Source organism: Phalaenopsis equestris, unplaced genomic scaffold (assembly GCF_001263595.1).
Source record: "Phalaenopsis equestris unplaced genomic scaffold, ASM126359v1 Scaffold000054, whole genome shotgun sequence".
In the NCBI taxonomy this organism is placed as follows: Eukaryota; Viridiplantae; Streptophyta; class Magnoliopsida; order Asparagales; family Orchidaceae; genus Phalaenopsis; species Phalaenopsis equestris.
This window is the reverse complement of record NW_018164496.1, coordinates 313,372-326,462: the sequence shown is the minus strand read 5'-3', so window position 1 is coordinate 326,462 and position 13,091 is coordinate 313,372. Positions and strand designations below refer to the sequence as shown.

Below are 13,091 nucleotides of genomic sequence, written 5' to 3'. Positions count from 1 at the left end.
GCAGAATATATATATAATTTCACTATAATGTAAGCCTATTTTTTAAATTATTATTTAAACAAGCCGGCTCCGCAGCTAAAGAGTCGACTCGGTGCTGGCTTGTTCTGTTTGTTCATCGAGCTGAGTTGGAGAGCCACTCAGTGAGTCAGATCCCGAGTCAGCTCACCTCGGTCATAGCATCCAAACGGGGCAAAAATCTGTTGGAGAGCCGTTCTTCATTTTTGGAGCGCCAAACCGCCGATGAGGCATTTCTGGAATGGCGGAATCGATCTGTTATCTTCTAGCGGTTGAGCGCCATTTCTGGACTCTGGATGTGCTTCTTTCCTATTCTGAGAAGCTTGCTCATGGCAGCAACATCCCTCCTGCGGTCCATCTATTTTGGGAGACCTCCTTTCCTCAACTTTCGCTGGACGCGGAGGCGTAATCCCGGAATGATCGCTCCGTCACTACCGGCAAAGGAGGATGATGAAGAATAAACGAAAGGATACAGCTCGAAACATAATGCAGGCGTGGTGGAGAAACAGAGTATTGCACATTCTCATTTCTTCCAACTACTAAACAAAACAACCACATTCTAGGGTTTGTTTGGATTAGTATAGCGTCTATAGGCTTTGTCTCCTGGGAAGATCTAGTTTCAAAGTATGGAGGCAAGGATTTTTCTTATCGTTTAGGGGAAATTGATTTCTGCGGCAGAAACCCTAAACCCTAAACCCTAGTTATAATAAATTTCCCTTTTGTATTTATTGTGTTGAAGATGTCCCATGATTAATTGAGATTAACAAAGGGACAAAGGGATAAGAAAAGTGTTTGAAATGTCTGAAGCTGATGCTCCGCCTTCTGCTAAAAGCTCATCTTTTTCGGACAATGAGGGCTCAGCCGATTCATCACCTCCTTCGTCGGAGGCGTTGTCAACGCCTCCATCTCAAGGTTCTAGCTCTTCGCCACCTCCACCAGTCTCTAGCTCTTCACCGCCTTCATCAGAGTCTAGCTTGACCCCACCACCGTCATCAGAATCTAGCACATCGCCTCCATCGTCAAACTCTAGCCACTCCTCAACTCCAGGAAGTTCTAATTCAACATCTTCTTCACCACCTCCTCCATCATTAATATCACCGCCATTATCCCCAGGAACTTCTGATTCATCGTCTTCTTCACCACCTCCTCCTCCTCAATCATTAATACCCCCACCTTCACCTCCGGGAACTTCTGATTCATCATCTTCATCACCACCACCTCCATTAACACCCCCACCTTCACCTGTAGGAACTTCTAATTCATCATCTTCTTCACCACCTCCTCCATCATTAATACCCCCGCCTTCACCTCCAGGAACTTCTGATTCATCATCTTCTTCAGCATCTCCTCCATCATTAATACCCCCACCTTCACCTCCAGGACCTTCTAATTCATCATCTTCTTCACCATTTCCTCCATCATTAATACCCCCGCCTTCATCTCCAAGCTCTAGTAAATCTGATTCTACTTCACAGAGCAAATCTTCAGGTGGAGGTTCCTCTCCTCCTGCTTCATCTAAGTCTGGGTCAACTCCTTCACCTCCAAAGTCTGTTTCTTCTGATGATTCATCCTCTTCCTCATCTCCGCCATCGCCAACTTCACAGGACAACCAGAAAGCTGATGAGTCTCCTCCTGCAGATGAAGAGGAATCACTGTCAAAACCATCCCAGTCTGACTCTTCACAAAAATCTGCAGATGACTCCCCAACAGCACCCTCTGGTTCCTTTTCTTTGGATGAAAGATCAACTCAAAGCACCGCCCGTTTGAGTCCTCCTTCTTCAGGATCATCCAAAGTTTCTTTTGACAGAGAAGGTCGTTCTACTGGAGCTGTTGTTAGTTTGGTCCTAGTTGGAGTGGCAATTACATTGATAGCTATTTTCTTTGTGATCGCAAGAAGGAAGAAGAAAAGAATGGATGCTTTGGTTGGTCGATACCGGCAACCGCCTGACTTTTCCTTCAAGTCAGGTAGCAGATTAACATTGTAGTCATTTTTGATTTAGATTGTCTTACTTTCTTAGGACGCTTGAATTTTGAATCCAAAGGCTAGTTGCTCTACTTGCTAAATGTTCTTGAATGGTTCATAGAAAACCTCACTAGTGTATTGTTTCTAAGCCTATGAGGAAGATATTGATAGTTGGGTTTGAAAGGAGCAAAAATAGAAATGCGGATCATATAAGGAAGGGATAAATTAATCCTTTTTGAATTCTCTACAAGGAGCTATGTTTTCCGAGGAAACAAACTTTTTTAGTGATGATAACGATATGCATTTTGTTATTGCAGATAATTATTACCATAGAAATGGAAACCCCATGGCGAGTTCCAGCTTTTCGGATCAACATTATGGAGCTCTACCAAGATTATCTAATTCCTCTGCTGTCATAAATGGCAGTCAGCGAAGCCAAGGCTATTACTCGGGGCCAGACCCATCTGGCAGTAAGTCATGGTTCAGCTATGAAGAGCTAATGAGCATAACAAATGGGTTTTCTCATGAAAATCTCATTGGTGAAGGTGGTTTTGGATGTGTGTACAAGGGAACCCTCCCTGATGGAAAACGAGTTGCAGTGAAACAACTCAAAGCAGGCAGTGGTCAGGGAGAGAGGGAATTTAGAGCTGAGGTTGAGATTATCAGCCGTGTTCACCATCGTCATTTGGTGTCTCTCGTGGGGTATAGCATATCTGAAACACAACGGTTGCTTGTTTATGAATTTGTTCCGAATAAAACTCTAGAATATCATTTACATGGTAACATTCTTAATTCTGTGTTCTGCATTAATTGATGATGTGCAAAACAAAATACTTTATGCGCTCATGGATTGAGATGAACTTAATGCCAACTAATCAGGTGATGGGCTGCCTGTTATGGACTGGCCAAAAAGGCTAAGGATTGCAATTGGTTCAGCGAAAGGGTTGGCATACTTGCATGAAGATTGTACGCCCATTAAAAAGTTTTATCATTTCTTATTGTCTCATTTTTTTCTAAGCTTGTGTATCTCTGCAGGTCACCCTCGGATCATCCATAGGGACATTAAATCAGCAAACATTCTTGTAGATAATGATTGGGAAGCACAGGCATGTAAACTAAATTTGTTGTTGTTGATTATTCTCCTTTTATCATCCGATTTTAGTTGTTGATTTATGAGATGGTAATTGCAGGTTGCTGATTTTGGTCTTGCAAAACTTACAAATGATACTCATACACATGTATCAACTCGTGTTATGGGGACCTTTGGGTTGGTTATGAATTTTTTTCTTCTTTTTCTCTGGATGTTTTTTGGCAATCTAGAAATTGAAAGCTGCTAGACTGCTTTAAGTTACTAATTTTCTAGTGACATGCTTAAATGAAATCATCGAATATCAATTTTTATTTAAAATATTAACAATCAACTATATGAGCCCATTTTTTAGCCTCCTATAATGTTTCGCTTTCCATCTATTGTTAGCTCTAAATTCTTAAGTTCTTTTCTTACAATTTTTATTATATTATCACTGGTGTACCATTTTCTTTTGCATTCACATTAATTGACTCTTCTTCTCTTTTATGGTGCATGCTTTGTTCTCCATTTTGCAAAACCAAACCACTTGGGTTTATTTTTTTGATTCATATAGACATTTCTGCACAATAGATGATACTCATAGAACCATTTTTTTTGTATTTATGTTTTTAAAAATTTTATCTCTACCACACTCAATATTTATTATTGACCTAAAAGTCTACTTGTTATCAAGAACTTGGTTTTATGCAACTTATACTGTTTTTTGTTTTTTACAAACATCTTGTATAGGAACCAATAATGATTTATGTGCATAATCGATTTCAGATACCTGGCCCCAGAGTATGCATCAAGTGGAAAGTTGACTGACAGATCTGATGTGTTCTCCTTTGGTGTTGTTCTACTAGAACTTATAACCGGACGGAAGCCTGTTGATGCCGGTCAACCTTTGGGGGATGAGAGCTTGGTTGAATGGGTATGGTCAAAATACTATGACTATCATAGAATTCCTTTCTTTCTGAATATGATGCCTAAATAGTTATCTAGTTATTTCTGCTGTGAATCTAAAATCATGACTTTCCTATGTTGGTCTTGTCAAATTAAGTGATTATTTTATCATCCTATTTGCATGCCATCTAATTAATTGAAACAGTCCACTGTGTCATTTAATTATATTATGCTTTTATATGTTTCATTTCATTTGCTGTTTAAATATTGACTTCTATCTTTTTTTTTTCTTGAAAATTTGGTGGCAAAAATATCCTGAAAGAATTTCAACGATTTCTAGAAGTCTTGTGGATAATAATTTACGATGCAGCAACATGGCATAAACATTATTGAAAAGATCGACCATGAACATGAATTAGATACACATTATGATATTATTTCTTAAATGCTAGAAAAATTTTATAGTAATTTGATTGATAAAATAAATATAAAATGAATTAAAATAACTGTAAATTTATTTTTTTTGTTCATAAAATGTGACAAATTTAAATTCAGCAAATACCTCAAACTCAATTGAAAAAGTGATAGTTACATGATAGTATAGATTATTAATTTGAAGTTCAAAAAATCTATTCTCTTATAAAGGAAATCAAAATAAATATTATAAAAAATATAGAAAAACTAAGCAGTACATGATTTTTTTTTTTTTGTTAAACTGCATTTAAGTTATTTAAATAATTTAATTTTAAATGAAAGAGAAGAAACAACTTAAGTTATTTATATAACTTAATTTAAAATTAAACTTTATTATTCAGAATGTAGCGGACCCATGCTTGTTAATTTTTTTATTTTCTTAATTGGACATGTTGATGGTGTGTCTGACACATCTCAGGCTCATCTCTTGAAAATGCAAGTGTTTATATGTAATTGACATTGCACTTTTTAATAGCATAGATTATTGATGCATCATAGATAACAATCTTTCATCAGTTTGTCTAAATATCCTAAAAATTATAATAAAGTAAAATCTTTTACTAGTTTTTAATGATAAAGATTCTATTTTTTGGACCATCGTAAGCTGAGGGCAAGTAATAGAGATTATGTTAAGAACATGATGACTTAGTTATGAATTTCATGATATTTAGCTTTCAATATTTGGTAGAATTCTATCCCAGGCCATCATAATATTCGCTTTTCAACATGGCCAAGGTAAAATTTTGCAATGGATGTGCCCTCTATTGTCCCTGAGTCCATGCCCAAATAATTTTTTTGATAAAATTGAATGACTAATAGAATGCAAATGAAAACTGATTCAGATCTAGTAGTGGTGTGGCGTTAAACATGAAATACATGATTAAGAGAGAAATGTCAATCCAATCAATTCCACCACACAAGATACACAAAATTTATGGTTCTTTGGCTTTTTGTTAAGTGCCCTCCAAGTGGTCCATAGGGAGGATGTCTACCAATCACCTTTGCAGACTGTGAAGGCCAAAGCTATTCCAAGGCCCATTGGTCTCTTTTGGTTTAGAGAGGAAACTCTCTCGTATTTTCCTAGCTTCAAGGCCCATTGATATTGCCCTTTTTTACAGGCTCTAGGCTAATCCTCACTAGCTTTGTTATGGTCTTATGGACGACCCTCACAAGAATCATAATAAGCATGTGAAGCCAGAACATTATAGCATGCGATATACAAGAAGAAAAACTAAAATAATTATTACAGTTGGGAGCACTAATGCACAACTATTTTGCCAAATCTGGGACTTGCAGTCTTCTGAGGTCTTTGAGTGGAGACATTGTCAACAAGTTGCTGTCATAGTGTCTTTCTAGTGAGATCTTGTTCATTACTAGCTTTCTATCGAGTCTTGCCTCTTGGGCTTGACTTTCAGGGGTATGAGTGGATACATTGGTGTCACTTGTCCTGAAGGGGACTTTCTAGTGAGTATGTATCCACTACTATCTTTCTATCGAGACTTATCTCCTACGTTCGTCCTCTAGGTGAATTGATAGAGACATTGTCTGTCATTTGTTCTTAAGGGTTTTTTTTACACAAAATATTTTCTGATAGAATAAAGAAAACTTCATTGATAAAATAATTTCACTAAAGAGCAGATTTTTAAAGCAATAGAAAAAATCTAGATAGAAATAAAATTAGAAACTTATATGCTATGATAAAAACAAAAAATCTTACTCAAATAAACAAGATAATTTGTAGTTGTTCATATCATTCGATAATCTCTATAATTTTCTTTTAATTTTACTCACATCGTTCTTGTAAGTAGCTGCCCCGGTGATCATGACGTATCAGATGTTCAATTTCTTTTTTTAGGTGAAAACTTCTCTTATAATTTTCTTTTAATTTTACTTACATCGTTCTTGTAAGTAGCGGCCCCGGTGATCATGACGTATTAGATGTTCAATTTCTTTTTTTAGGTGAAAACTTCTCTCTGTTGCATGCTCTATTTCATGGTGGAAATGACAATATTAAGACTGATCCCCACCAACTGGGGTTTTTAACAGCCTTGGCTACTTGATGACCTCTTCATCTTTGATGACCACTAGAACCTTGACACTTGACATATATATATATATATATATATATATATATATGATCGAGACTCACATTGTTGGTTCGTTGAAATTATGATTCTCCTGCGGTTCAAATTTCTTTCATTGTGAGGTTTAATTGGCATCCCCAACATTAGTCTTGCGCTTGCGCAAATGACCTCATATGCAAAGATTTTTATGTTCTGACAAAGTATTCTGACTTCTCTTGGTAGTTTTTATGTGATATCCAATATTTTTTTTTTTTCAAATTTCAGTATTGAACCATTAAAATTTTACTATAAGGGTTGGGCGGAATTATTTGGAGCACACAATGACAATTTGTATTTATTTTCCATGCAAAATTAATGCGGAAGCTTGCCTTTGGAGTCATATTGAGTTTTCCTAACGATTAGTTTATATAATGAAATAAGTACTTAAATTTCAATATAATAGTATTGAAATTAAATGGAAATTTTAGAGCATGTGTAAAAATGTCATAACTCTTATACAAATTTATGCAAGTTAAAGTTGCCAATCCTATGGTAGATTCTTATGCTTTTCTATGAAAGGAGATGTGGTTCCATAAAATTTTATTTTAGGTTATTTCTCCATAATAAAATTAATATTTTAGGATAGGAACTTGGAATATAGTTATTCTCACAGATAACTTAATGGAATTAATAGTTATTATGGTTCATAGGAAGATAAATATTTGATGTATTTAAGAAACTAAATGTGTTGGAGAGAGTTAAGAAGATTGATAATTTAAGTTTTAAATTTTGGTATTCAGGTAGAAATCATAATAGAAATGATGTAGATATAATTATAGATAAGAATTTTAAAGATAATATTGTAAAAATTAATAAAATTGGATATAGAATTATATCTCTAAAGATTATTATTGATATTAAGATTTTTATTATAAGTGGTTATGCTCCTCAAATAAGTTTGTGTATATATATTAAAAATTTTGCATAACCTATAAGAATTAAGATGAAGAATACTTCTTGAAGAAAAAAAAAAAATTTTGAAAATATTTAATTGTACATGTTGGTACGGTAGCATAAAATTTTAGAAGTATTCAGCAGTGGTGATTTTATTTTAACTTTATTATTGCTATTATTTTATTTTGGAAAAGAGAACAACATATTATCACTTGTAAGAATGAAAATAATAATACACAAATTGATTATTTTCTTATAAGAAAAATAGATCATCGAGATTATGAAGATTGTAAGACCATTTCTAATAAAAGTTTAAGTACCCAATGTTAATTTTTTAGTTTTGAATTTTAAAATGAAGGCTTGGAAGATGAAAAAAAAATTATTGTTATAAAATTAAACGGGGCACTTAAAAGACAAATAAAATTAATTTTATGAGTAAATTTCAAGATCTTAAGATTTGAGATGTTCATGAAGATGTTAATAATATGTGGGATTGAGTAACGAGTACCATTAAGTCAGTTGCAAAAGTTCTTTTTGTAGAATCAATAGCAAAACACTCGTATGAATAAAAATAGTTAGTGGCGGAATAAGAATGTCTAAAAAAAGATAAAAAAAAGAAGTTTTATTATAAAAATTGTTTTAGATATAAAAACTTATATATTTGGGAAAAATATTAAGAAACTCATAGGTAGTTTAAGAAAATAATTTGTGATGCTAAAAATTCTATTTTTAGTGATCACTAGATATCGCGAATCTGTTGCTCAAAGTAATGGTGATATAGATGGGGATGTTATTAATAGAATTCAAGCTGATTGGTTGAAGTGGAGGAATGCTTAGGTTCTATTGTGTGATAAAAAAGTACCGCTTATGCTGAAAGGAAAATCTTATAAGATGGTGGTGAGACCTACAATGCTTTATGGAGCTGAATGTAGCTGAATGTTGGCCTTTAAAACTTTAAAAGAGAAGAATAGAATTAAGTGTTGCCAAGATGAGAATGCTCAAGTGAATGAGTGGCTTTACACTTAGAGATGAAATGCAATAACAAATATATCTGTGATAAGGTTGTTGTAGCTCTAGTGGCGGACAAAACTAGAGAGAGTTCGTCTTAGATGGTTTGGTCACACTAAACATCAACCATTTACTTATCTAGTTAGGAGAGCAGATGTTTTAGATTTGACTTATGTTAGGAACGACAGAGGTCAACCTTGAAAGTCTTGGGCATATTGTATAAAAAATAATCTTAATTTATTAGAATTAAATGAAAATTTGACACTCAATAGGACGCAATAGGGAAAAAAGATTCATGTAGTTGACCCCACTTAGTGGGATAAAGATTTACCCCACTTAGTGGGATAAAGGTTTGTTGTTCTTGTTGTTGTTTATAATAAATTAGATACTTAAAAAAAGTAATAGATATATGCATAAATTAGCCTAGCAAAGAAGAAAAAAAGTGTAGCTAAATAAATTGTATTAAAGATAAAAATTAAAATGTAATTTTCGTAAATTAGGATATGAACATAGGGGAGGGATATTTTGATTAACGTTTTAATGAAGATTGTGAAAATATGATTGACTTCAATGATCTTAATATCATAAATAGTTGCAAAAAATTTTATTTCTATTAGTGCATTAGTAAAATGGAAGTTGAGGTTGCTTTAAAAAGAAAGGTGTGAAGTAGTAGGGTCTGTTGATATTTCAATTGTAATGTGGAAATGTTTAAGAGATCTATAAATTTAATGTCTTTTTAAACTGTTAATATTATTTCAGAAACTAAAAGATGTTTGATATGTGAAAAAAAAAGTCTGTTGATTCCAACTTGAATATAGAATACATTGTGATACAAAAATTTCTCAAATCAGTTTGGATTCATATCGGGCAAGTCTAATATAGAAGCTATACATTTATGGAGATATTTGATGAAGAAGTATTGAGAGTGTAAGAATGATTTATATAAGTTTTTTGTTGATTTAGAAAAAGCTTATGATAAGGTCCTAAGCGAAGTACTTTGGAGAGTTTTGGAAGATATTGCTTATATTGAAGTCATTAAAAATATGTATGCTAGAACCGTTACTCGTGTTTGAACATTAGGAGAATTAACAGAGTATTTTCCTATTTCAATTGGATTACATCTGGGATTGGCTTTAAGTCCGTATCATTTTGCTTTAGTTATGAATATTCATACTAGGCATTTTTAGAAGTATTTAACTTGATGTATGTTTTTTGTTGTTGATATCCTTTTTGTGGATAAGATTAGAGAGAGAGAGTTGAGAAAAACTTAAATTGGAAGGTCAACTTTAGAATCTGAAGACTTTTGTTTGTGTAGATTTAAATTTGAATACATGGAATTTAATTTTAGTAGTAGTAGATATAGTGGTGAGGTTGTAGTAATATGTGATTGAGTCATTAAAAAGAATGAATGTTCAAGATATCTCAAGTTTATTATTCAAAGTGATGATGATGTAGATGGAGATGTTTTGGATGGTTGAATTGGAGGAATGTATCGAGCCTATTGTGTGATAATTAAAGAAAAATTTTGTAAGATAATGGTGAGGTCTACTATGTTTTATGGCACAGGATGTTCACATGCAAATGAGAAGCATAAAGTTAAGTGTTGCTAAGATGAGAACAATGCGAAACAAATATATCCGTGAAAGGGTTGGAGTAGCTCCGGTGCCAGATATGATTAGAGAGAGTCATCATAGATGGTTTAGTCACATTAAACGTCGACCATATGATGACCCAATTAGGAGAGTGGATATTTCATATTTGACTTATTTTAAGAACGGTGGAGGTAGACATAAAAAGGCTTGGGATTGTTGTATAGAAAATGATATTAATTTGTTATAATTAAATGAAAATATGTCACTCAATAGGACATAATGGAGAAATATGATTTATGTAGCCGACCTCACTTAGTGGGATAAAGACTTGTTATTGTTATTATTGATATTTTTCTATCATTAAATGTTGATTATTGAGTATTCTTTTCTTACATAAACATGGTAATAGTAACATAGAAAACTGTGTGGAGACATTTGACTTTTTATCCCTCATAATGCACTTATTTGGATTATTATTCCTTTTTATTTTTATTTGGTGAAATATCACCCCAAGTAATTTTTGAACTTAAATGCCCTTAAAAGCATAGTAAGCATATATCCCTATCAAACCATCTCCAACTTAAAATATAGAGGGCCATTGATTCTAGCTCCTATATATAAATCTCTACATTTCCTTCTCTCTTTATGTGATTTCTTCATTCTTTCTCTATCATTTCTTCTTACATTATGGTGAAAAATGCACGAAAATGGTTATGAAGTTTTGACGAAATAGATCGATAAAAAATTGACACCTATGGGCATATATTCTTAATTTTAAAATATTATAGGCTTATAATTAAGTAGTTTTAATAATTTTTGTTGGTTGTAGAAGAAGATTTTAGTGAAAATGAGGTTATTATGATAGAAATACAAATATAAAATTTGGTATAGAGGGTTTAAATAGATTTGAACTATGGTACAAGGAAGAGTTAAAACGGGTTTGAATACTATCCAAAGCAGGTTTTGACCTTAGTCTACGATTTTTTTGTAGGTTTTGAAATTGGTTTGATTGTTGTGTGAACTTGATTCAAAGAAGATTTTGATTTGGTTTGAACCTTTTTCAAAACAAATATTAAGCTTGGCTTTGTTAATATTTAGAGCATTTTTTCTACGTATGAATTAAGCATCAATATTTTTGTATAGAGGAGAGTAGAAAACGGAAACTTAAGTTGGATGTTTATTGAAAACCATAACAAACGATTGTCTCAATGATCTTTTATACACAGTTGTTTCAATGATCTTTTATACATAGTTACAAAGATTTATAAGAACCAAATTAATTTGAAGCTGGATGTTGTGTATCATTTTGGCAGTATAACTTATATCAATTCTTCAAACATATTTTGTTATAGAATATTATCTAGCATTTTTTTAATGAAATTTCTATATATATTCAATGCATGTTAACAATGGTAAAAAAATAATTTAGTTACAGATTATGAGAAATCAAGTCCTTAATGAATAGAGTAAGCGATGCTGAATAAGTATGATGCAAGGCCAGTTGGCCTACCACCTGCTATTGATGCAACATTTGTTGATTTAATAGGTAGACGAATGTGAGGTTGACGACAAGCATGATGAAGAGAGTGCTGATTATATTGATTCTTTCTTATTAAAACTATTAAATATTACAATATTCTTATGTGATGTAGGTAAAATTAGTAAATGAGTGAAACCTTATATTCTTCATGTGTCTTGGGGCTGCAAACAATAATTAATGATACATGAAATATTTGGATAACTTGTATAGTAGAAGCATTAATCTTTTACGTACTAATTTTATGTCTATTGATATGATGAACTCATATTCGAGACTTGCTTTGATATACATAAAAGTTGGCAACTTTTTGAGAGTAAAGTTGATTTGAAGAAGAAAGTACATTGGCATGCAATTGAATTTATGGTTAAGAAATCAGGGAAATATATTTGTTGCATTCGTTGTGCTCCTAAAAATGTTCGTTAAGCTTATGAGCTAATAAGTTGGCTGCCATATATGTTTGAGATTTGGAGTCATGTATCAGACACATTTGTTCTCTGTATGTTAGAGGCAAAGATCTTTGGAAAATCAATCATGACTTATTGGATTAATATATGAAAGAGAAGCTTGCTAGATTTGATCCAAAAATCAATTTAATTGCCAGGTTTAATCAAAAAACTTCAAATCTTGCCTTTTTACCTCAATTCTGTGTATCACGCGTCTTCTTAAGAAGAAGCTGATGTGTTAAATCCCTAGAGAATTATATGTAGAAAAATTGAAAAACACTTGGAAGAGAATTACGTGGCCTTCTCAAATTGAGAATAGCTTTCAAGCTATTTCATAACTTTTTCTATCAACCCCCCCCAATTTTGTATATGACTTAATATATAATGTCTATCCGTAGGAATAATAAGTTCGACAATCGGTATAATCAACAAAGCAAAATGAAATTTATGCTAAGTTCATGTAAGATGGTTGAGTTTGAACCATATATTATGAGTCATTACCAGGTTCGATCCTCCAATTTGATCTTAGTTTGAAACCAGCTTCGAATCTCTATTCTGAAGCTAATATTCGAGGTTCAAAACAAGAGCTAGTCTTTTGAAGTTAATATTTGAACCATAATATTTTGTTAGAAGCCATAATATGGAAGTTTGAACCAAGTTTTGAAGTTAATGTTTGAAACAAGTTTTGAAGTTAATATTTGAACTCTTGATTTGAAGATACGATTCAAACCAATAATATTTTGTACAAAAGAAATAAATCTTATTTGAACCCAAATCATGTGTTTCAATCATGTTCAAATATGATTTGGATCCAGTTTGAACATGGTATTAAGACTTTAGATTAGACTCGAACATTTTGTTCAAATGTCATATTGTGTATATAATCTTTGTCAAACTAGTTTAAAGTTTGTTTTAAAGTTAGGACTCTGATTGGTGTTCGAAACTACTACTTGAACTTTAGGGGTCAAACCTGTCTTTCCTTCCTTTTGCCTTAAGGGGCAGCAACATGAGATTGCTAGCATTGGAAGAGACGGTGAATATATATATATATAGCATAAGATTTT

At 32.8% G+C, this 13,091-nt stretch overlaps 1 protein-coding gene and 1 long non-coding RNA gene across 2 annotated transcripts in view; one reads left to right on the top strand and one right to left on the bottom strand.

The window, feature by feature from the left end:
* The window catches only part of LOC110019237, a 36,290-nt gene that overhangs the window by 13,768 nt on the left and 9,431 nt on the right, over positions 1–13,091 (bottom strand). The gene's annotated exons all lie outside the window — the stretch shown is intronic.
* The window catches only part of LOC110019236 (proline-rich receptor-like protein kinase PERK13), a 14,297-nt gene continuing 1,439 nt past the window's right edge, over positions 234–13,091 (top strand). Inside the window, exons 1-6 of the mRNA XM_020716830.1 lie at positions 234–1,980; positions 2,296–2,757; positions 2,858–2,944; positions 3,014–3,084; positions 3,169–3,245; positions 3,834–3,981. Coding sequence (XP_020572489.1) covers positions 813–1,980; positions 2,296–2,757; positions 2,858–2,944; positions 3,014–3,084; positions 3,169–3,245; positions 3,834–3,981 — 2,013 coding nt within the window. The 5' untranslated portion in view covers positions 234–812. The remainder of the gene's footprint in view (positions 1,981–2,295; positions 2,758–2,857; positions 2,945–3,013; positions 3,085–3,168; positions 3,246–3,833; positions 3,982–13,091) is intronic.